This window comes from Poeciliopsis prolifica, unplaced genomic scaffold (assembly GCF_027474105.1).
Source record: "Poeciliopsis prolifica strain line A6 unplaced genomic scaffold, Auburn_PproV2 SCAFFOLD046, whole genome shotgun sequence".
NCBI classification, from domain to species: domain Eukaryota; kingdom Metazoa; phylum Chordata; class Actinopteri; order Cyprinodontiformes; family Poeciliidae; genus Poeciliopsis; species Poeciliopsis prolifica.
This window is the reverse complement of record NW_026562421.1, coordinates 1,353,466-1,379,383: the sequence shown is the minus strand read 5'-3', so window position 1 is coordinate 1,379,383 and position 25,918 is coordinate 1,353,466. Positions and strand designations below refer to the sequence as shown.

Genomic DNA, 25,918 nt, shown 5'->3' with positions numbered 1-25,918 from the left:
TTCTTAACCTTTTTTTTATTTTAAAGGTTTCTACTGAGCTCCTATCTCTTCAGAAAATAAGACTCCTTAAAGTTACATTGCACCCAGCTTAAATGTGTTCAAGTTACAAATTGGAAAAATTGCACACATGTGACGCTACAGCTAGTTCACAAGACAAGATACCCAATATGGAGTGCACAAGAATGACGAGACGTCTTTGTGGAAAATAAAGACTGACTATTTCTTTTATTTTTAGAATTGAAAGATTTAACATTGAAGCTGCGTACGCACTGTACACTGATTCACTCCCAAGTTTGACAAATCCATACATTTAAGTTTTTGTTTCTCTCATTCCAAGATGGTCCTTATGCCAAAACAGGATTTAAAATGATCCCTTTTGTGTTTTCACAAGATAAAGGCTTCAACATACTCAAGAGCTGATAAAAACAACTAGCAAGTATTAAATACAGTCCTAACTCATAGAAAAGTGAAATTGCTCTTTAGTATATTATCAATAGTGAACTTAAATCATAGGCCAACTTCGGTTTCATCGGCAGCTAATGGTTAGCCACTCATTCTCACATTGTTCCATGTCTTTGGTTTTGAAATTATTACGAATTAAATTACTCAAAAGATGAGGTCAATTTCACTGCCATCTGAACAACTCCAAGCATATGACATGCTGAGGTGAGTGATTCTCTATCAGTGCTAGTGGGTTGTAGCATAAACATTTCTGGACTACTGTGGAATTATTTCCACAGCACACAGAAATAATGTTATATATGGTGTCTCTACGATTCCTCCTGCATACATCCGGACAAATAAGTCGATGTAAACATGAGTGCAATTAGATGAATTTGGCCGCAATATGCAGCCCTTTCAGTAATTGGCATGATCAGAAAGTGTAATCTAAATTCAGTTTTACTGTTTTAGCTGGATATTTAGTATGTAGTATGTTCTAGATATTGTAAAATGTATCTTTTGAACTGTTTGATTTATTTATAGATTAGTGTATTTAGTCCACAAACTTTATGAGGAAGGTTGCTTTCACAAGCTGAGAATCAGAAATGCCAAGAGCAAGTAAAGTAACATCACCACCGTTGGAGCCCATCAAAGTTTTAATTTCCCCCTTTTATTGTCTTGAAGTTAATCAGAGGTCTCCCTAATTAGCTGCGCAGTGTTGACTAAAGCAAATAACACACAATTGTGTCCTGTTTGCCATCTTCATCTGTCAAGAAAACACTTTTCATTTATGTGAGTTTAGGGAGAGTGAATGATAGACATTATTCCAGAGAAGCCAACATTTTAAATCTTGTGATCCTAAAATATTTTCAGAATCAAACTAATTTGAGGTTTTTCATCTTAAATAAGTCTGCACCCCAGAGCAGACATCTCTTTGTCCCTAGAGTAATTCAATTCTTACTTTTAATACTCAGAGAAATGACTTTAATTAGAAACTGCTGACAGTTTTGTGCACCAGTATGTGATGTTATTAAGAAACTAGAATTTATAAAGTTGCTGTGATAATGTTTTTGCTTATCTGATTCTTTGCATGAGCTTCAATTGTTTGCCAACTCAAGTGAAGACCTGCTGTCACACTTTTCTACTGCAGATATTAAATCTTATTCCTCAAACTGGATTTTTTGACCAGCAGCAGCACCAACGTCTCCTCACCTGATGCTCGAAACCAGCATGACCTTTTGGACACCACAGTTCGTTTAGGTGTTTCATAATGACTTCAAACTACATTAATTATGATTTGCACTGTGCTTTCTTTAATTTCCTTTGCTGCTTTCCCAGCCGCAGCTGCGAGGCTAAAAAAAGAAAGTGTAAGGACAGGGTTAATGAATGTCATAAAGCAGGAGAAGCCTGACACCTTTCAGCCCTGCACAGTCTCTTACGTTTCAGAATATTTCAGAATATTGCTTCAGTTTATTCGCAACTGAATGAACTTAAACATCTTGACACGGAAAAGATGACTGAAATTCCAACCCAAAATGGGAAAAAATGGATTTAAGTGACTTTGAACATGGAACGTTTGTTAGTTCTCACGGTATTTAATGGACTATTGATGTTATAGGATTTTTATGCACAATTGTCACTCCTGCTTGCAAAGAATCAGTTAGCAGTTAGCAATGTGGGCGGGGAACAGAGATACAAATGTGGGGGATTGTGGTCTGGATGAAGAAAAACTCAGGAAATGTGTCGCTACATTTAGCGACTTGTCCAATCCCTCTTGTAATTTTTTTTTTCAAAAAGTGACAGATAAAGAATTTTTTTTTCTTTATTGTGTTGTTATTCAAACACGGTTCCCACTGTTAAACCCAAAGAGGGCAGCACTATCTTGACTTTAGGTGAAGTATTGCAGAGTTAAAAAGTTCAAACAAAATTTCTCACAAAACAAATTTATACAGTTTATCTGCATAAATAAGTTGATTTGAAGCTTGTTTATTCTTTAAATTGATTTGTAAGTTGTCATATATGGTGACACATTTTTATGCATTTTTACTAAGATTCAAGGACAGGATCACACTTGGGGTAAACAACATCCATCCTTGTATCAACGCTATCGGCTGCCACTGTTGGCATGATGGTTATTAGATATTTCACTTGACACACTTTTAGCCCATTAGTACTAACTAAATATCTTTAAGGTCAACCTACTTGAGAATTGTTGCTCTCCATCCTTTTATAGCCACAATGTAACAATAATCTAACGACTACTTTCAACAGGGTGTCTGAAATTTCACTATAATTGGTTTTTTAAACAGGTCACGTAGTTACAATCACCAGATCTCAATCCCATAGCACACCATTAGGATGTGATGGAACAAAAGATTTGCTTTATGAATGTAGAGTCGACAAGTCTGCAGCAACTCTCTAATGCTATTATGCAATTATCGACCAAAACTTCTGCACTCTTCTTCTGGGAGAGAAGGAAGGTCCTACCTGGTATAAAAACGGTGTACATAATAAAGCAGCTGTTCAGTGTACACACACTATCTGGGAAATATCCGGAAAATCTTGACAGCTGTGAGTGGCAGATCCGAGGAAAGCCATTATTTTATTACAGCTCAGGGCCCGCTTTTTACTGGAACTACACACCAAAGCTTTCAACTCAACACATTGTTACTGTTTAATGCTGATGCTTTTTCTGAACCATCAACACAACAATAAAACACCCTGAAAGCGCTGTTTGGATTTTTTTTCTGCCGGTATAAAAATTCAATTTTATATGAGTTTGCTCAAATGGTCAGCCTTAAAAGTCAACGTAGGCAACTTCTGCTCTGGAAATTAAATTCAAGAAAACTATGTAAACAATAATATCCTTTCAGTGGTGTCACTTGGGTGTGGCATGTGAGGTAGGAGGAAATTACCACGCCTCCTAGCTAGACTGTCTGACTCCTTAGCCAGACAGTCTTAAAAGCATACTGCGTTTATGGGTAGGCATGAAGACACACATATTGTTGATATTTATCTGTAAGTATGACTTGAAAAAAGGAGAGGACAAACTTCAAGGAGGCACAATCAGGGATGGAAATTAGCACCTGCCACAGGCCAAATGCAGGTAAAAGTATGAAGTGGCGTGTAAATTGGAGAAATGCACCCGCCACTGTGGCGGGTTGACAATTTGAACAGAAAAAAAAAGCTGCATTCAGTTTGAACTTCTGTCCAGGGGAGGACTGACCATCTGGATTCCAGACTGATGCATTTACTCTCTATATCTGGTGGCTCTATGCTGTCGTAATTTAACAAAAAAATTATATGAAATCTCATTTTTATAGACCGCAACAGCCCATTGGTTGATTTTATCGACGGACATTGGGCTTATCCAACGAAATCCCTAAATTCTCCTTGGCCTGCCCCTCCCCTCTAAGTTTTGTTAGGGGCTAAACAAACAATCCATATATTGGATTGAATTGGTGCAACCCAATGATAAACCGTGAGACATGTTAAAGGATAAGTCTTATGTAATCTTGCCTTTTGTGAGCTTTACATAACGTCATAATATCATTCCCTATTCAAAAACATACCTGGAATGTTGCTTTGATTCTTTCATGCTTGTTTGAGAAATCATTTAATCTCTCATGGAAACCATTTAGCCGCGTGTACCTAGCACCAGTAGGCAGCAGATTCCACTCAGCTCCTTCAGACTAGCCAGCAGCAATTAGCAAACACCTGGTAGAACTGCACATCGACTCAGCTCATTATGTAAGATACTTCTCAGTAAATGCTGGTAAAACATTGTTAAAGGACTACTGGAGAAGAGATATTGTGAAGACTTATTGAAAGTGGAGTTTCAGAAAGAACAAGAGTTTTAAAGAGACAAATGCACATTTTCAAGATGATAAAATGCGATGTCAAATTTAAGCTCTACTTGATATACATAACACCTTTATAACAAGTGAAGTGAACATAGTTCCCTGATTGAGCTATAAAATAGCACCGTGTGCCTGAAAAACACATGATATTGTCTCTTTAAAGAACTATTAATATTGTAGACTTTTCTTATAGAGAGAAAAATGCAGTGATTACTTCTAAATAAATACGGTAATAGTGCAGTGAGGACAAAAACTCCTTTCAAAGGGGAAAAAAACCTCCCAATAGGACTGGAAGCAGGAAGGGTGGAGAGCAGAGGGGAAATGATAAGCACTAAAGAAGGATTTACCAGTAAATACTGGGAGGGTTATTCTGGTCTGTAACCAGAGCCAGAGGACCTCATTAATCACAACCATGTGGAGGAGATAAATGAGTGAATTCAGCTGCTTCGCCGAGCCGTGCTGGAGCTCATCTTGGTCCGATAACACCCTCATCATGATGAAGCCCCCACACTCTTGCCATTTTTCTTGCTATCGTCTGAGCTATCATGCATCATGAGGCTGCTTGCATCTGAGCACACAAGGCTCCAAATGTCAGGCCACTCATGATTTAGCAGCTCTGGAGAGATGGATGCATCATGTCCTTGGACTGAGTAGTTATTTCCGCAATCAGAGTCCCAAGGCCAAAGGTCTCAACAGATCAGAGTTTGTTGACCCCATTAAGAAATCTGATGTGGTGGCACATTTTAGTTAATGCCAGTATAATTTAAATGCCCCACAACTGGACTTTGGTGATATTTAGGACAATAAGGTAAATTAGTGATTGTGATAAAAGACACTTCATGTCAGCAATCATTGTCTGACATTTTAAAATACCATCTTTATTTAATTTAACTTTCTTAAATTGCTTAAATTTTAAGAAAGTTTGCGTCTTAGCAGCTTATTTAAAAGTTTATAATTTGCTTTTAATACCTTAAATTATTATAGCTAGTATTTCAAATTAGCTATAATGAAAAAATAAATGTGGAAAAACCCAAGTGAGATATTATAAAGAGATTACTTAGCATCTTTTTTTGAATATCACTAAAAAGATGGATGTCATTTCATTACTTCAAATGTTTAATCAGGAAACAGGAAGCAGTTTAATTACACAAAAGACATTACACATATCAATACATCTGCAGACACATGTCCTTCATATCAATGGCTTTATTTCTAACATAAATGGGTTTGGAGATTGAGCATAAAGTTGGATCAAAGAAGCAAGAATTGTATTACTCCAGAAGCTAGACTGGTGCTAAGCAAGCATTAGCAACAGTTTAGCACTGGAGCAAAATTAGGGAAAAAAGTTTTGGAAAAATTGTGTGATTTAGTACCATATTTAATCTGTTTCCATTGAAAGCTGACCTGTTACACACTTTTCCTAGCTTCCCCTCAACTGGTGGAGAAAACGTTCTCCTGAATACGATGGAGCATAACACAGAATACTGAGCTAATTTTCTGAGCACAAGTAAAAGACCAAATGGCACATTGATCCATGCTTCAACAGACCAGCACCATATTTTGGTTTGTGGAGTTATTAATGGTTGATGGTTATTAATCAGTTTAAAAAAATGCTTAATTGAGATTTTTAAAAAACTGATTCAATATAGAATTATTCTTATGTTTTTTCAGAAGTAGAGAATTCTGAGTAGGTACACTGGAAAAAACAAAATTTGATAAATTTGTCTCACTTTGATTGTTTTTTATTGAGCTGACCAGACATATATTAGAGTAAACATGGCAAGATAAAATATTTTTTTACTTACATTATTTTCTCTAAATCAGTTTGTTGATGTAAATTTAAACAAATCTGACTGGTATAAAAGCTAAAACAGATATAAATAGTTTTGACAAAACCTCAATTACTAACTTATCCAGTAAGTCAATAAATACTTTGCTCTGGAGAATGTATTTTGAATTGCTTCCCTGGATTTCTAGTGTGTAACAGAATCTTGTCATTACAGGATTGAAGAACAAGGTCTTACATTTTTTCTTACAAATGATGCTTTTGTAGTTTTCAAACAAAATCACTAATTGAAAAGTGAAACGAAATAAAAGTACTGGTTTAATTTCTTCTACTTTAACTTCCTCTCTCCTTGAGTGGAGCCTCTCCAGGCTCCTTGAGAGGCTTGATTTAGGCTCTCAGGGAAATGCCAAACCGCTAACAGTTTAATTATATTTTTAGTCACAAACGTTTCCAACACAATAGGAAGTAGTATCTCCTTCATTCTGCCTGAACATCCCTCAGATTATCTCTACATGCATGACTGTCGAATGTATTCATCATGACTAACAAAGCAATATTTCAAAGCAATGGATCATTTTTCAAAAGATGATAAAGCTTTTATTAAGCAAAATCAGGCTCAACCTCTGCCTCTACTGGTGACTGTGCATCCATATAAAATCCCTGGTAATGGGAATTTCTCAAACTGAAAATAAACTTAAGCTTTTTTACAGTGGTGGATTTCAGCTGGTCATGTTTATTGCTATACCGTTACAAATTAAAACATCCACACAGCTGTATACAGAAAGCAAAGGCTAAATCAATAAAGGTCCTCCAGCCTTGTAATGTCATAAATGTGCTAGCCTTTATTATCTATTAGCATCATGCAGTCCACCTGGTTCTCTGGTCTCTGGAGTTCCTATATTGCCAAAGCACTAACTAGAGTTGCTTTATGACATTTCCTTCCTCTACATCTCATATAAAAACAAATTATAATTCTTCATATTGGATAGAATGCCGTATCTCTCTATATGGTAAAAATTCATTACTCATATAGTGACAGGGTAAGTCCCTGAGACGAGGCTTGGGATGAATGATGAATCAGACACGAGGCGGATGTATCACAGGTCAGGTGACTGGGGAATGAGGCATGCGTCTCACCGACAACAGACGCAATGATGAGTCAACTCAAGGTCAGGGACTCATAACGAGAACGACAGGAACACTGTCCAGTATTTCATGCCTTGAAAAATTACCCAAACCAAAAAAAAAAAAAGCCAGCAGAACAGAGGACTGGCATTTAAAACAGCTTTATTAGATGTTGTATAAGCTCAGAAAACTATTATTAAAACTAGTTTAACACAGCTCCCCCTATTTTTTTTTTTATTTATTTATTACACACATGCTGTATTATATCCACAATACATTTTTGCAGAGGTAAAACAGTTACTTCTCCCAAGAGTGAGAAGTAACTGAACAACAAAAAAATCCTTGTTTTGTATGCAATCACAGAAAATATTGCTACACATTTTTCTGTTTCTGATTATGCAGTTTTACTTGTAATCATGTGTAACAGCAGTGGTCAAAAAACAACTTTATTTGATTACAACATACTGATTAAAAAGCATGGCTCATCATATTGTAATGTCATAAAGTCTACAAATTTTAACACAACTAAGACATAAACTGATCTTAACATCGGTTTTCAAATGCAGGCAGAGGAAAGGCTTTACTAAGCAATGTTGGTGGCATCAATTACGTCACTCCTATTCAAGAACCATGACGGAGTACTTAGCAACAGCTTGTTGAGTGACTGGCAGCAGTTTAAGGTTTCACCACTGAGCCTCATAACTGCTTAAAAATAAACAGCAATGGCATAACGTGAAAACTGTGCATAAAAAAAGGTCATGCCACGAATTTCAAATGTTTGAAACAAAAAGCTAACCAATAATTATCCGTATCTTATATGAAAAACTTATATGGTGATACATTTTTCAGCCATTCCATTGATCCCTACCACACCAGATTAACTTTTTGTTTCAAGGAAGCCAGGGTGAGTGAAACATATATAGAGGTGGTTTAATATTGCAGTGTTGGATATTTATATTTGATTATGTAGCTGTGAAGCATATGTGCAGAATATATTGTATATTAGGGCTGGCAGTCAAGGTTTTCCCCCAGGTCTAAACCAGTGTGCAGCAGTCTGCCTTTTCTCGAAAAAGACACTGTAACAGTAACACTGTAAGTATGTTACATGTTTTATGCCAATGAAACAAAATCTCCAACCAAATGACTATGAACTGAATGTGATTCATAACAATGAATCTTCTGGTCACTTTCTATAAGTACATTTTACATTTATGCCCCCAAACTGTCAGCTTTAAAAAAAATAATTACATCCTCTTGTCTTCTCTCCGAGACGGAAGAGAAGGAAGGATGTGTGAATAACCCCCATGTGTGACGGTGAACTGTGTGCAGATTGGGTCCTGCGGTCAACAAGTGGGTTAATTGTGTGATAAGACCAGGTGTTAACACTTAACTGAACTTGACTCTCGCATCCTCATGGGATTTCCTCTTGTGGTCTCCAATTTGCCAAGGAAGAAAATAATCAAGTTTTATCAGAATGAGGAGCGTTTTTAAAGAGAAACGTAATTTCTGCTGTAATCACTTTAATATTTCAGGTTTGGTGTCTAGATTATAGAGTTTATAAGCAGTTATGGGACTTAGAAAGAGAGGACGCTGGTAGCCTGTGCTTGGATAAACTTCACACTTTCAGAGGAGATAACCGCTCAGAGTCTCTGCTGGTGGATTATTGAGTGCAAGTGCTGGCATCACTTAGGAGCCCTCGTAAGTCCAAATAGCAAACTTGAGTTTCAATATGGCGAGGCAATGAAGCTTCTGGCAAGGATAGGGATGCTAAGTTCAGAAAGACAGATTAATATTCAACCTACATTAAATTTATGATAAGGATTATTATAATGATAGCCACTAGCAGTTTGCTGAGTGCAATTTTAAGTTCCTGTTGTCAGTATGTTAAACTTATCCACACCATTTCATATTTTTGTGAATAGATCCAAGATGCCGATAGTGTAAGGTTTATTTCTATTCCTTAAATGTTTTAGGTGAACCAATACAAAGACAGTTATGCAGGCAAAGAAAATAGTGAGGTATGGAAGTCATGTTGACTGAAGCAGAAACAATTTACCAGACAAACAGTGACGCGTAAAACAACACAACTCTAAAATAGATAAAAGGTAGAAAGGAGAGGAGTGAAAAACCTGAGATAGTTTTTGCCTCAAAAATATATTTTTTACACTGCCCTTAATTTTTACAGCTATAAAAATATATATAAAAACCTTGTAGGAGTAAAGAGCAATAATTTTTACTACCACATTTACAGCAAGTCTAGACTATTTTCATACTAAATTTCTAAATTAAATCAAAGACAGGATGGTAAGTTAACTTTGTTACATAGGTTTTTTTGTTTACTTAGAAAACTATTCAGTAAAACTTTGTCACACTGATCTATAAGACAGACTGTCACTTGTGGGGGGGGAAGAGTCTGAAGTAAACAGAAGTATCCTGCCTGGATACGGATGAATAAACAATGCATTTAGATAACTTATTCCTGCTAATGCTGCTCTCACACTGTTTCATTTATTTTTCCTTATGTTGAAGTATCTTCAGACACAGTTTTATGTCATTCTAAAACAGTTATTGAAGCAACTCAAGTCGTGTCACATTTATAAAGTATGTGCAATATAAAAGTTATAGTTTGTTCATCTGTAATGTCAAAGCAAGCTACATGTTGTACTAGCATCAACGTCTTGTTTTCATAACTGATTGTCTGACTATTTAAGGTTGAATATCAAATATACTATACTTAGTCTTTAGTGGTTAAGTAATTATTTGCTGAAATGACAATAAAATAATTGATTTGGGGGTCCCAACATAGCTGAATCTTTATCAGTACTGATAGAGCATATGCACTGCATAGCATGAAATCAAATTGTCTTAAAAGGTTACTGTTGTAACGTTGAGGAAGAAAATATGTAAAATTAATCTCAGTAACGCATATATACCGAAAATGTGATTCCTAGTAGTTCTGCTGCAAAACCTTCTAATGTGTTTGTCTTGGGGTTTTTTTTTCGCTAAACAAACATCCCTGTAATTTCGTTCACTCGATAAGCAAACATAGACATTCCACACTGTGACAGGAGGATTAGGAAGTAAACATTCTCATGGAATTTTGAAGAAATTAAGTAAATATATGACAAAACTTTAAAATTTTGATTACCTGTCACAATAGTAAGAATCCAACTTGCTTTTCAGTGGCATGGATGGACATGCTGCCTTCAGTGTCACTTTCATAAATCTTTAGTCCTGAGGTATTTGTAATTTGAAGAAGCACAGAAGAAAATTCACTCACATTGAGGTGGTGAATGCTTAAAACTGAACGTGAAACTGACAGCATGACCTACTTTTTGATTAATTTGATAAATATTTCCCAGACCATGTGGTGGAGCATTAAAATGTCTTTCCCATATGGTCAAATAATCACTTAAATATGGGGAAAATATGAAATGGTGATACTACTGCAAAAGTATGTTTCTTTGTCGTATCACACTTGAATCCTGAATTCCTCATTTCGCTATTAATGCACTATTTAAAGCAAAAGTAACGCACATTTTACAAACACCTGTTGCAACAAATACATTTATTTTAACAGAATAATAAAATCATTGAAGTTCAATGTAATGGTTTCCTCATGACAGGTCTATATTTTGTCATATATCTTCATTTTTTTTCATCCAATGTAGCTGTAGTTTATTCGCAAGAGTTACAAAGTTCCTAACCAACTTTTCAAGCTCTAATTAAAATTATAAGTTTTGAAAAATTGTTTCAGAAAAAAATATATCATTTTCAATGCAGCTAAAGGCCATAGAAACCAGCTAAGGAGAGGAGTTAACATAGATAAGAAAATAGATTAGGTCTCAGCGGTGGTCTTGCTTTTTATAAATAGTCTAATTCTGAAGTGTGAATAAATCAACCCTGAGGTGTGAAAGTTAGAGACACAGTGAGAATTTCTCACACGGGGACCTTAAAGAAGAGAAATACCAAATCCTCACTTAATTTGTCCAATTGTTGAATTGCAAACGTTTGGCCTTTTCAATGCAACAGCTGATGTTGTTCAGCAATGAATTTTCAAAAATAAAACTGGCTGAAGTGGTTGTTCAAAAGTTTAAATTCTTATTTTTTGCTTCTTGAGAAAAAACAAATAAAAATTGCATTTCTTGTTTTGCACAGGTGCCTACAATTATGTTTTGATCTCTATGGGTGTTTTTTTTTCCTAAACCAAACAGTTTTCCATTTGAAACTGATCAATACGGGTCATTTGGACATATGCCTACTTTTTATTCACCATTTAATTAGTCAAGAAAAACAGATAGATGTTAATTATCTGCTTGTTTATACAACAACAGTGGACTATTTTTCTTTAAATTAACCAAATACTATTTACTACAAAATTCACCTGGCTTGAAACAGTGAGGAAACATAAATGTTCTAAAAATAACTAACCTTGGAAATGTTTGATATTTTGCATTCCAGGGACGGAATCTGTCTGTCTGCATGCATCCTTTGGAGCCGAGTTTGAACATCTTCACAGTCACAGCTTTCTGGACAAGACATCTCTGTGGCATATTTTGGCAAAACTCAGACAGAAAACGCACCAGCTGCTCAAAAAGACAAGGCTAAACTATTTGAACAGCCGTCTTACAGGATATCTTGGGACTTCAGGTTGACGCCAGATAGAGATTGAGCTGGAAAAAAATGTAATAAAACAAGTTCACAGTTTCAATTTGGACTGAAGCAATGTTGCATTTGAAAGTGAAACCTTTTTATTTCTAAGATTTTTCACCTAATGGCTTTTCAATAAGTAATAGAAAGACACTTATTTCAATAAATGACTTCAGAAATTGAGATGTAATATATATTATCACCTTGTTAGAAGTGTGGGAGTATGTTTTTCCCCTCCACTTACAGATTTCCAGTCTCACTTCAGGCTGATTTGCTGGGCTCTAAACCCCTCTTTGCATGTGGTGGTGGTGAGGGATTTGGGGATCTGAAGGATTATGGGATTTGATGGTTGCTCTGGGAAAAAAAAAAGACAGATACAGAGAAATCCAAAAACAGCTGAGGTACCCACGTCAAGATTAGGGTGTATTATTTCAGACCTTTGGGAAAATGGCAAAGCCACAACTTACAGCTCTGAAACGAGTATGTGAAACATATTTCATTTGCATTGGTGTAGGTTAAACATGCACATTATGTGGCAAAAAATCTGATACATGCTGGTTTTGTAAGGTGGACTTTTCTAAAGTTATTGTAAGCTACTCTGATGCTTGTTAATGGCAGCCATTACCCTCCATGCTTTTGTTTCAGACTTTATGGGCCTTGTTTTTATTTTAAAACCAGAATTTTGATGAAGTTTTATGGTTTTCAATTATCATAGTCATTTGAAACTACATTTGTTGAAAGGTTTTATGCTCATTCATCTTTACTGCAACTAAACTGCGTGGGCCCCGGTCCCACCAGAGAGCATCATTGTCCACATTCCACAAAGACATAATGTTTCTTTGTGTGTTGCAGTGTGCAAATGACATGACCTCCCTATGAATAATCAGCTGCATTACCAGTAAACTCCATAGTTGTGAAAGCCCAGTCTTTACTTTATAATGGCCGCTTAATGGACCTCATAGAGACAATCAACATTTGGATTGAACATAAAATGTTGGCCCATAGGACTGTTGGGAGCTTTAATATTGTGCTTTTCTTTATTGATTTCTTTATTCTATGTCATTATTTCATTTGTGTCAGTCATTGAGGACCGTTTTGTTCATATTAATTACTTTTGTGGTAAAAATTCAATTTTCAACTATTTTGGGATCAACAAAACTTTTTTCTTTACAGTGAAAGCTGTAGTTTGTTTTAGTAGTGGATAATGTCATTACTGCTTCCCTACCATTTACAGAAAAGTTCACCCTAATTTTCAGTCTTAAAGCCATTATTTACACCAATATGACCTTTTTAACAATAGGTGCTGCAAAGGTTAACTGAAAATAAAAAAATAAAAAAACAGAGGTCAGTAGAGGTCAAATGCAAATGTTTCCAATTGCATTGTCTGATTAGTTTATTTACCACATTTGAGATTGTTGGCCAGAATTTGTGTCCTAATCAAAATGTATAAAAAAACTCACTCTTTGTGTTTCTATTATCTGAGCGCTATCTATAATGGGATGGAATATTCCTGCCACAGACAATTCAATTCATCACAGCGGATAGAGCGAACACTCCCTGGCTATAATGACTACGTTACTATGGAAACCAGGTGAGATCTGAAAGAACATGATTAAAAAAAAAGCAAAGGACGTAGTTTTCACTCAGACTTCAAAACAAATCTTAATTAAATGTTCATGTCACCAGAAATGCCAGATAAGATTCAGATATTATGCCTGTGGATGAGACCTGAGCAATGTGTTGCTACTGGTTGCCTGCCACAGGGAACCAGCGTGGTTCTGGATATATTTTATAATAATGCATTTATTTATAAACCTCTTTGACTCAATGGGCTGTACGGAGGAAGCAGCTCTGGATCCAGTTGCAGTCGCTGCCATTTGTCTGCTTCCTGTCTCAGTTAGTTACCCTAAACAAATTATTTTGCTGCCACTTACTTAAATATTGCATATTATCTTGATTCCCTTGTTATTTAAATACAATAATGAATTGTAGCAATGCTTTCACAGATCGTTTAAATAAAATGTTTTCATATCTTTTTTTTCATTATTACGTAAATAAGACTAAATAAAAATTAAATAACTGAAATCCACAAATACTGGAGAACCCCTCTAAAAACTCAAAAGGTGATCCAATGGCTATGATAACTCAAAACATCTTTTGATCATTCAAACACCAGATATAATTTTGTATGCACTAATATACACAGTGGAAATCTCCCAAAAATAATCCAAGCACCAGAAAACACAGTTTGTTTTTTCTGCCAATAAGTTAATGTTTTTTAGTGTCTGGAAACAAATTGTTTCAAAAACCTCCCAATTATTATGTCACAACTCCGAGGCTTTGCCACGATTCCACAGCTGACCCGAACCCATTACCGAGCAACTATTGTACAATTGTTAAACCATTGTTCTGTTCTGACCCAGGGTGAAAGATGTACCATTTTCTAGGTGTACAAAGTGCAAGCTCAGAATTGGCAAAACTGAACAAAGTGAAATTTTATTATCTGAAAATGACTGTACGAAAAATATAATCTATAATATGTTATCTATAGGCCCTTAAATCTATCACTTAAAGCTCAGGGACTTCTGTCACTTTTTCTTGCAAATGTTTTTAATGTCAGCAAACTTTTTCTGACAACTTTTTGATTTTATAATGTCAGAATATTCTAAGTTAATGTTATAAATTAATGCTTTCGATTATGGAAAATGTACCTTTTTTTGCAAATGTCTGACTGTTTGACGTTGTAGAATGTCCAAATTATTATTTGGAAATATGTAATATTAATCTAGAACTTTCTGAGTTTTTTGGCACAATTTTACAATGGCATATTAGGGGCAAACTAAAAAAGCCTTTAAAAAAATTACTATGAAAATAAAGTCACAATATTATGAGAATAGACTCATATAACAAAGTAGCCATGATATTACAGAAATAAACCCATTATGAGAATTAAGATATAATACAAGATAGTATGATATTAAAGTCATAGTATCATGACTGCATTCTCATAATTTATTTTTAAAAATTTTCTTTGTGTGGCCCTAATACTTTGTTGTTGAATTTTTTTCCCCCCTCACCAATTTTTTTTTATTTTTATCTACAATGGCACTAATACCCTGTAGTACTTCCTTAATCCCCCAATTGCATCCCATGCAACCTACCAAGCTGGGAAGCTTTACAGCGACACTGATAAATCCTTGGTGATGGTTTGAACGTTCTTCTTTTTGATTGACTGTAGAATTGAGATAAACCACTCCACCGTGGCATGGGTGTGATCATGAATAGAGTGCTAAACCCTGAGGTCGGTGTAGGCTTGCGCTGTCGGGGGAGATTTGGTCCGGAGGTACTAATATGTTCACATGGCTCTGCTTCATTACCCATCTGTCTAGAGAGGAAGAACAATGGCTTTTTCAACCATGCTCCGTTTCTCCAGCACTCTCACCAGCTCTGTGACTCACTGCATCATTAGCTGTCTGCATTTAATTCGTCTTCTCTCCTCAATACAGGAAGAAGGTGAAAAGGATGAAGAAAGTAACAGCATTTCAACTCCATCACCTCTATTTTTACGTTTATTACAGCAGAAAATCCTGAATATAATGTATACACAAAGTCTCATTAACCTCAATACACCTTTTCTGATAAGATTTAGCTGCTGTAATTACTGAGAGGAATGTATCTATGATGTAAAAAGTGACAAGAATTTCTTCTACTTTGTCTCTGTTAGGTCAGGTTTAGAAGTGGCAACTTCTTTGATATGCTTTTTTCAGCAAGATTGCAACTAAACATGAAGGTCCAATTGGGTTCTAACCCCACATTGCTTGAATATTAAGTAATTTCCAAAAAGGCATTGGAAAGTACTTGAGATTAAAGAAAAATACCCAATGCAGGCAAGGACTGAGAGGAAGGCAATATGTTATTTATCAAAACTGAACCACACCCAAGGCAGAATTTCCAAGAAAAAACAAAACATGATGCACAGACAACAACCAGAAGCAACCACAAGCAACTAGAAAGAAGGTCTGACAAGGAATGACAGAAAATCGAAACTAGAACCAGATGTGTGGGAAGAAATTTAAGATGAACTAGAAAAGCATGCGGTCAAACCATGTAGAACAAGAAAACAGGTTCAGCTGGGCAACAGGTGGTTCTAATAATTACTAAAAGCAAAACAGGAACTTAAGTGCTTAATTTTCCTAAATTGTTTGGCATGAAAGCCCTTTATTGGCAGTTATCAAACAGGAATGGTGGAGAGAGGAGGATAAGGACTAGCCTCTGTTTTTGTGGTGGTTGCTTCACACCATGCAGAATCCCGACTTTCTACATTTTTTATGTTTGCTTTTTCTACTATTTTCTGAGTTGAACTCCCTCCATGTCAATATCTATTTACTATTTACTCTATTGATTGAAGTTCATGAAATGTTTGGAGATTTAAACATCGTCTGAATAATTAATTTGATGTTTTTTGGCGGGCCAAGCACACTTTGCAGATCACACTCTTCTTTTTTGTTTTGTTTGTCATCAACATACTGCTTTTCTTTTTATGAAGCCTTACCTGGAGCAATTAAATATACTGCACCACCTTTCCTCTCTAAATATCAGAGGTTTGGAGTGAGAACAGCTGCAGAGTTTAGGCCAGAGTTTGCACAGCAATCGGCAGATGTTGAAGAGCTGATGGCAAGCTAAAGAGAGGAGCAGGCGTTTTCTCTTCTGGGTGTGATGGAAAAACTCCAATCTGGCAAGAGATCAGTGGTTCATCATCACAGCATGTGTTAAGCCGTGGTGACTGAGACTTAAAATTTGCCTATGAGGGTGGATAATCCAATGAGACACACTTGTGAACAAGATTTTAGGTTTTATACCAATAAATGAGTTTCTAACAGAGCAATTTCAACATCTTTCAGGATGACTGTAACGATTGTGTGCTAATGAGCTTACCTCTGGTCAGCTGGGGGAAAGATATAATCTAAATACGCAGTTAATAAACATTCATCAGTCATCTCTGAGCACAAATGAGACATGCAGAATTTCTATCATTGCCTCTGAGTCTCAAATAACTTCAGAAAATAGACTGTATTGGAGTATGCTGTGAAGTTGCTGCTATTTCCATCAGCAGGTCAAGGTGGCCAATCAGCATTCTGCATCAGATAATGATTTGTTCAGAAAATTACAACAAAAAAAAGGCCTTGGCTTCATCATGTAGCAAAGAAAACAACATATTTATCCAGGAAACTGGAGTCTACACCTTCTACAATTTCACATTTTTGTGTAATAGGCAGCAGAATTGTTTTTGTGGCAAGCAGATCTACCTCAAGGTTTCTGGCAACAGATCTCTAACATGTGAGATGGTGCCTTGCAGATGTTTCCTCAAGCTGGGATGTGTTTTTCACTCTATGGGAGGACATGCGTGTGTCCAGCCAGCTTTAGTGGGCAGGTTTGGAAGGTGTGTCGTCCAGCTGGAGCAAATCTGATTCTGTTGGGGAGTTCTGATTCTAGGGATGGGCATGGTTTGTCTGAAGCAACCAGAAAATTATTGCTTTCAGTTTTGACATTGGTGATTGGCAAAAGTATTTGTATCTTTTGAATTGATTAATGTTTTTTCATAATCATAAAAAAAGTGTTTTCTTCAACTTGTGTAACATAAATCAACACAAAGTAGTGCAAACTGAAAAGTGATACATTGTGTTTTACTGTTTTATGTTCTTGTGGGTAAAATAAGTATTGAACACACTTACTGATATTTATTTCAAACTTTGTACAAAAATCTGTGTTGGTAATGACAGATTCAAGACGGCGCTTGTATAGAAAAACTATTGTCACATGTATTGTTCTATACTTGTTTTACTCATTGTATGTGTAATAAGTCTGTTTTTCCTGCTCGTTTTCTTAGTGTTCATGATGCTGTGCCCAAAGTCCTCGAGGACCAGCATCCTGCATGTTTTAGTTCTCTCCCTGCTTTAACGCGCCTGGATCAAATGACGGTTCGTTAGAAGCCTTAAGAAGAGCATAGACATTCTGAAAAGATTTTTTCTACCATCAGGGAGAGAACAAAAACTTGCAGGCTGCTGGCTCTCGAGGACTGACTTTGAGCACCCTTGGTCTAAATATGGTTGGACTAGAGTTAATTGTATTAGAGTAGGATATACTGAATACAAAGGCATACCATGCTTCAGGTTTTTGTTAATAGAAATGATGCTGAAATTATTTATTCTTTTCAGTTAAATTACAGTAATCAGCTTCTTTCTTTTGCCACATATAATGTGGCTGTAACACAACAAAATGCGATGAAAAAAATCTTTGGCATTTTATTTTATCTGACATTTTTATTTTTCAGCAATTTGGTTGCTATCAGCAAAAAACACAACAATGATATAAACAGTCTTTTCATCTTCTGGAAGCTGTTTACTGAAAGATGAATATGTCAAGGTCAATGTGCCAGGTGAACAATCACAAGGATATTAAGATCACATGTCTGGGACTCTGCTCGCACAGTCATGTTTTTTTTTTTTGTGCCAGATATTTTCACACCCCAAGTTATTGCATGAGAGGAGAGGGACCTGTTAAAAGGCTCTTACCTCTCGAGCTGCAGCATCAAAGTTCAGGCTCAGATGCATTCAAATGTGAACACACTCAAATGATTCATTCTCATACAATGGGACCTGGAATGCCACTGTGTCTGACACACAGCTACATTTCCATAAATTTGGGCAATCACAGCAAACATGCATGAAAATTGCTGTGTTTGTTCGTAACACAATAATCAAGTCAAGGCTCTTTGTACATCCTGTGAAAGCAGTGTCTTCTAAAGTTAACAAATTTACAATGCTTTGATCATGTCAGCTTGAAGAAGTGCAAATGTTTCAAATGTAAACATGAAGCACAGCAGGTGTGACAAAATGTATTAATGAATCCACCATTACTGAAGTTCAGAACGCCTTCCCGTAAATCAGGCTTGGGTTGTTTTTCTGTTTGTGTCTGTCACACACCGTTCAGTGTCAAAGATGTCCCTGTAGTGGAAACCCATTAAAATTAGAAAGAATTACATGCTCAGCCCGAATTCCCATCCCGTCAACACATTTTTGTAGTGAAAGACTGAGACGTACGGCAGCGTGTCTGAGAGCACAGCCTGGGATCAGCTTCGATTTGCTGTGACCAAGGATGAAGACTGCAAGCAACAGTCCAGTCTGGATGAAGCTCTGTGGAGAGCCGTGTGAAATTTCACATGACATGTGCAGGCCAGGGCCGTGGACAGCCGAGAAAGCCTCCTCAGGGATAAATCCGTGAGACTTGAAATCCGGTCTGTCGCATAGCTAAGCCAAAAAGTTTCCTTTAAGGACTTTCCAATTAGCTCAAGTTCAAGTTCCCTGTAATGAATCCCATAAATTTGGGCACATTGTGATAGGAAACTTAAAAAGTAGCCCATTGACATATTAAATGAGTTCCCTTTTTAAATGAATCAAAATTATGTTCTTTAGTATCTTCACTCTGATGAGTTTCACTGGATAATCAGAGAAAAATAAAGCTCTACTTCCACTACTTTTATGTAATAGTTTCAGGATGAATGTTATAGATTTATGTAGTTAAGCGATCTGCTCCTTATGTAGGAAAATTTTCACTTATCCATTTGAATTCAGTTCAATTTAAATTCATTTTATTTAGGTAAGGCATTTAAAAAGCTAATCTAAATCAAGTTACATTCAGTCTATTCATTTTAGTCAGTATTCATTTTTACATCCAGTTACAAACAGTGCAAATCTATCCAGTGCTAAAAAGCAAATGTTAGTCTAAAGAAACTTATAGATTATCATTTCTTTTGGGATTTCCCAACAAGGTGATTTCAGTGCCAAACCAGAACTGTTCTTTATGTTTACCACATCTCTTCCAAAATATATTCAATATATTGTATTCTAAATAGTTGTAAAAGATCACAGTGCAACAATTTACACAAAAGCACCATATTTGGCTTGTTATCATTTTTCTACAATTGTCTTTCCATCACCAATGTAATCTTTAATGCTAACATTGGAAATGCATGGGACAGTTACTCATATCAAGGTGTAATGAGATTTGATTATTTCAGATTCAAAACAACAAACCTATTTCATCATGCTCTTCCTGCAATTTTTCTTTACATAGCGGTAAAGAAGTTTAAAAAATGTATGCTTTGACTCAATTTCAAAGTCCTGTTTAAAGAGTAATAATTGCTTTTTGTTTGTTTAATTGTCTTAAAACTATTATCTAAATCTGCAAAAATATTTGTGTGAGTTGGTTTGTTCTTTGAATAATGGCAAAATTATCCTCTATTTCCACTGTTTATGTAATTCTAGCCAAGCCCTATACAGCATTGTTGTAAACTAAGCTCATGATGTAACCTGGAAGAACACCAGCAGCAGGTTTCTGCTCATGTCAGTGCTCATATTTGAGTTTTGGTGAGAAAAGGTCGAGTCAAAGCCATTTCCACATGCATTTGTGCAGCCTTTTGCTCTTTCTCTGGTGCAGAAGAGGAGTTCAAGCATCCTCTAAGTAGCCACTAAAACTCTCCTCTGCATGTAATTGTAGATAAAACTGAACAATCAAAAAGGAACACTGAAGCAAATTTTTGATAGCAGAGTTTAAATCCCCTGTGAAGAGCAGGAGAAGATGCTCTAAGCCACAGGTGCTGAGTGTAAATTTAAAGGGAAAAAGGCTGCACTTGTAGACTGAGTACACTTCCCTGTGGATTTTGTCCTTCGCTCGTTGTGAATCCCTGCAGGGTGCTTGACAGCCTTCTTGGTGAACGTCCAGCTCTTTGTGTGCTACTCATGTAAAGGATTTTCATAGAGAGGAAAATAAATGGGCTTGCCTGTGCATTCATTTTGTTTGTGCCTGATTGCTAAAAATACCAGAGATATTTCTGGTATCCTTGTCGGTTTGGTTTTTTCAATGCAAATTCTGAATTTGTTTGTTTTATATTAATAATTTGTCACATTTGGAATAATACATTCACGGCCAGTAACATGGTGGAAACTAAGAGCTAGCTACACTTGGATTTAAATTATGTTTATTTTGCGTTTCCCTTGGCTGAACTGACTAATGGTGGTTCGTTTTAAATATTTATGAAGTACATTGCACACTGTACTTACACAATGCTCTCAGTGTTATATTGAAACCACTGATGCAGCAGCAGACTGTATCAAAAACCATGTTCTAATAGACTCTCTCTTTCTCTCTGTGCGTCCTCCCTCACCCTTGTAATCACCATCTGTTTGTCCATATTGTGTGATCCTCTGCTTCTGGTCCCTGCGGCTCACCACCAGACGCTACTTTTGGCCTTGTGCTCGCTGTGTTTCTTGTTTGCGGCCTCGCTCTGCTGGGCCTACTCACATTAGTCTCCTGGAAGCTCTGCTGGGTGCCTTGGCGGAGCAAGGCCCAGTTCCCAAGCCCATCTCTCAGCCCGGCCTGTGGCCCGCAGCACTACCCGCTCCAGCCATCCCTCCCTCTGCCCAGTCCCCAGCAGCAAGCGATCACCATGGCGACAGAGAAGGTGAAAGACCCTGTGGGTTCGATGGGCTTCCTGGAGGCGGCCGTGAAGATAAGCCATACTTCCCCCGACATCCCCGCCGATGTGCAGCTCTCCATGAGGGAGCACTTCCTGCGCCGCACACAGCGCATGCAGAGGCAAACCACTGAGCCGGCCTCCTCCACACGGTTAGTATCACACACGCATGCTACATATAAAACTGTCAGGTATGGTTTGTTCATATAAAAATATGTCTGGGGTTGTATGCTGACTATGAATGCACACTGCAAAATCTTATCAACTATTTTTGATCTAGTTTTATTTTTGATCTAGTTTGTAGAGCAAAAATCTTAGTACATTTTAAACAAGACAAAACAAACTTTTCAGCACAGGTAGTTTAATATTGATGAAAAAGTACTGCTTATAAGTGAAATAATCTGCCAGTGGAAAGAGAGCTGGACTAAAATTATTGTTCAATTTGCTCTTAGTTTATTAACTTCAACAAGTTCAAACTTCTTGATGAAAATGTACTTGTAAGCAGTGAAGGCATAGTTACTTTGAAAAAGTAACTTTAATCGGATTACTGATTACTCTTTGAAAAAGTAACTTTAATCGGATTACTGATTACTCTTTGAAAAAGAAACTTGGATTACCGATTACTTGATTTAGAAAGCAATTAAGTTACACTAAAAGTAAAATTTTTTAGTTACTTTCAGCAGCTGCTAACCAGAACGCTCTGCCACCTGTGAAAATTACATTGAGCATTGCTGATACATAATGGTAAGTTATTTTATAATGGTAACATCAACAATGTGCCTCCACTTATATGAACAGAAGATAAGATTGTTTAATGGTTACAATAGCACAAAAATAACTTTAGTAATTTGTGTGTGTTTTTGTGTCCCAGTTTTGTCTGGAAAACATTAAATAGGATAAATAAGTTTTGTGTTATTTCAGGTGAACTCAAATATTTGCACAATAACCTAGACCATAATACATATTTATGTACGGTTTTATGTTTTTGCAGTGCAGAATTTTCAACATGTATTGTAGGCAAGCCATTCACAGCAAAAACAGAAAGTCTTAAATATTCGTGGTCTAATGTCTAGTGCTAATTTCTTTTTACTCTTGAAACAAGCAAAATTATTTGACAAGTAACTTTTCAGCAAGCTATAGGAGACAAGAGAGAAAGAATACTTCAATACTGATGAAAAAGTATAAGTTCCTTTGGCAGATTAGGTCTTTAATAGCATGGAAAAATGTCTTTTCATACTGAAATTATCTGCCAATGGAACTAGATCAAAGTAAGGAATTATTTACTTAAATAAGCTCATACATCTTACTGTAAAATTACCGTACTTGTAAGTTAACTTTGTCTTATGTCAAGTGTACAAATACATTTTTTCTTTAGAAACAAGACCAAAGTACTTGGTTAGATTTAGTGTTTTTGCAGAGTCCAACATGACATATAAATAATGCAAATTAGAAGCAACCTCAAGCTGAAACACATTTTCACAGAACAGTTGATGTGTAACTAATATGAGAGAATTACATTTTCAAAACAAGTTGGTCCTGCAGAGATTAACTTAATATATATTGAGGTTGTTGAACATAATTCAGCTGCAACTCTCTGTAGGTCATTCTCATAAAGCTGATATGAGTCCTCAAACTAATTACCATGATGAAACAGAGTACACAATCATATGCTGTACCAGAAGCACTTTGCAGCATAGTTGGAGCAGTTTAAGAAGCCAATAAATATCAGTTTTTTGTTGGTTTATTGCACCTTCCACACTTATTAGCACCCCAGGTGAATATGTGCCAAAATCCTTGATATAAATTTAACCTTTATTAAAGCCGCATAACCTCTTACTGAAAAATGTAAAAAAAGAAATCTCACCCTTAATTTGAGCATTTTTATGAATTGTATTAAAGATTCTAATAAAATATTTCTTGCTACAATAACTGGACAAATTCTATGTTGGTAACACATTTTCATTTAATTCACACTTTACTTTTTTTGTTTCATCATCATCATTTAAGTGTATTAGTAATCCATGACTTTCGATTTACCCGGAGCACAGATAGGACATGACACACAGACCCATTTCTTTAATTACTGAACATGGTCACAGCCTGGCCATGCTTTTATATTGTGGCAAATAATCAAATTTAAAGCTATGTTCTTAAACACAGTTTCACTATTCTTCCAAATGGTTTCAAATGACAAATATCAATATATTACGAACTGTTTATGATCTGCTTAATACAAAGACTTTCTAAGCTCCTGTAGCAACAAGCTGTGCTACAATTATTTTAATTCATTGAAGAAGTTTGCTTCTGATTTGAAAAGGGATAGCCATCTCTCAAAAATGTTTTAAAATACATAAAAGACTATCAGGGCACATTCGCACCTGCTCTGTTTAATCTGCTTTAATCAAGCTCTACTTCATTTGTATAGAAAGTCTGACTTTGGTCCACCAACAAACCTAGATTTTGGTTTGGTTTAAGTGAACTCTGGTGCGATTTGAATACATATGTTGATGCAAGCAGCCCAGAGACTACTCCAAAAGTAGGAGTGGTCTCTGGGCTAAAGCTCAGGAGATTCTGGTAAGTACAACCAAAACAAATGCAAATGTCTATTGCTAGACAGAGAAATGTTTGGTGGACTTTAACCAAAGACAAAAGAGAGATCCTACAACTGCTGAACTCTCATGCTTTCTCCAAAGAAGGAAATTGGGTTAAGTGTGTTCTTCAGAAGTTTTTGTTTTATTTCCTTCATTGGTTCTTGGCGCAGCCACACCACACGCGAGGGGGTGAAAAAAGTTTTTCAAAGGGTTTGGCTTTATTGATCTGCACCAGCCAAAACAGTAGAAAAATGATAAGTTTGGATGTAGTCTTTTGTCTCTATTGCTCTATTGATTGTGTTCTATAAACTACTTTCTTTGCAGCAAAGAAAGTAGTTTTCTGGGTCTCACCATTACAATGAGGGTACTGCCATCATGCTTGACATTATTTAGAAGTTAAAAGCATGTTTGTGACTTCACCAGACATTTTTCTTGGCGCTGTAGTTCGATCACTCAGTATTTGTGTTGTCTGACCATAAAAGCATTTTTCAAAGCTTGTTAATCTGGACAGCATCAAATTTTAGTTAAGCTTGTTAGTGATAATTTTGGATCATTGATTCTTTATATGGTTGACATCATTTTCAGTTGGAAGTTAAGCTCATCTCACTGCGGACAGTTCCAGCACCTTCCAGTTTACAATAGGGTTGAGCTTTGGTGGTTCCCAGGTTGCTCTTCAACCTCCCGACCAATTTCCTTTTTAGCTGAGGCTGACACTTTGGGTGAGATGAGTCAAACCTTTCAACACAGTTGGACGTTCCAACACATCAATGATCTCAAACTGACTTTTAGAATCAGAAACATTAAACTTGTCAAATGGCCACAACCTCAACCTCCGAAGAAACCAACCACTTTAAATAAGCATGATGAAATATCAAACCAGAGTTATTTCTATTAACTTAATATCCACAAAAAACATTTGATAAAGCCATGCAATGTAATATCGAAGCTGTATTGATAATTTTATTATTCATTAAACTTATTTGTTGTATACCACACCAAAAAATAAGAATTCAAATGCATATAAAAAGCCAAATGTAAATGTTACGCCATGTCAGTGGTGGGTGAATGTACTTCTGACCAGCAGTGTTTCAAAACCTTTTTAGACTTTTTTTTTTATCAGATACATGTACCAGCAGGATTGTTAGTCTGTTGCAAAGAGTGAAAAACAATCCTCTGCCCTTTGTCAACAAGAGTGGATCTGTGCCTGTTAATTATACAAATCCCACAGTTATTCCCTGCATTCTCACTGCAGCTGTTTAACACAAATACCATCTAATCATTTCTATCTCTTCAGGCACAACTCGTTCAAAAGACACCTCCCCAGGCAGATGCAAGTGGGCAGCTTAGATCTGGGAAACGACTACATGGTGGATAGGGAAGAAAAGCCAACCAGCCTGGGTCGCATCCAACCAGAGCTGTACCAGCAGAAGGCCTCTGAGTCAGAGGAATCGTCCAAGAATGACGGCAAAAAAAACTGTGGCAGGATTAACTTCTCGCTTAAGTACGACTACGAAAATGAGGCGTTGCTTGTCAATATTCTCAGGGCCGTTGACCTACCTGCCAAGGACTTGTGTGGCACGTCTGACCCTTATGTGAAAGTCTACCTGCTGCCTGACCGCAAGAAGTTCCAGACACGCGTCCACCGGAAGACGCTCAATCCCACGTTCAGTGAAAGCTTCCAGTTTCCTGTGCCTTACGACGAGCTGCCCGTCAGGAAGCTACACATGAGCGTCTTTGACTTTGACAGATTTTCCCGACATGATATGATCGGGGAAGTGGTGCTGGAGAATTTGTTCGAGATGTCGGACCTGTCGAGGGAGACGAACATATGGAGGGACATCCAGTATGCTACAAGTGTAAGAATTAGCTTTGTTCTTTTTCTTACTTTAGTTTCATCAATCTATTCATCCAATGTCTATAACCACTCATACAC

The 25,918-nt window shown here is 36.5% G+C and overlaps 1 protein-coding gene across 1 annotated transcript in view; it reads left to right on the top strand.

Annotated features, from left to right (window-relative positions):
- Positions 1-25,918, top strand: part of syt6a (synaptotagmin VIa) — a 77,007-nt gene that overhangs the window by 37,125 nt on the left and 13,964 nt on the right. The window contains exons 2-3 of the mRNA XM_055056898.1: positions 21,156-21,546; positions 25,280-25,841. Of these exons, the coding sequence (XP_054912873.1) occupies positions 21,156-21,546; positions 25,280-25,841 (953 nt within the window). The remainder of the gene's footprint in view (positions 1-21,155; positions 21,547-25,279; positions 25,842-25,918) is intronic.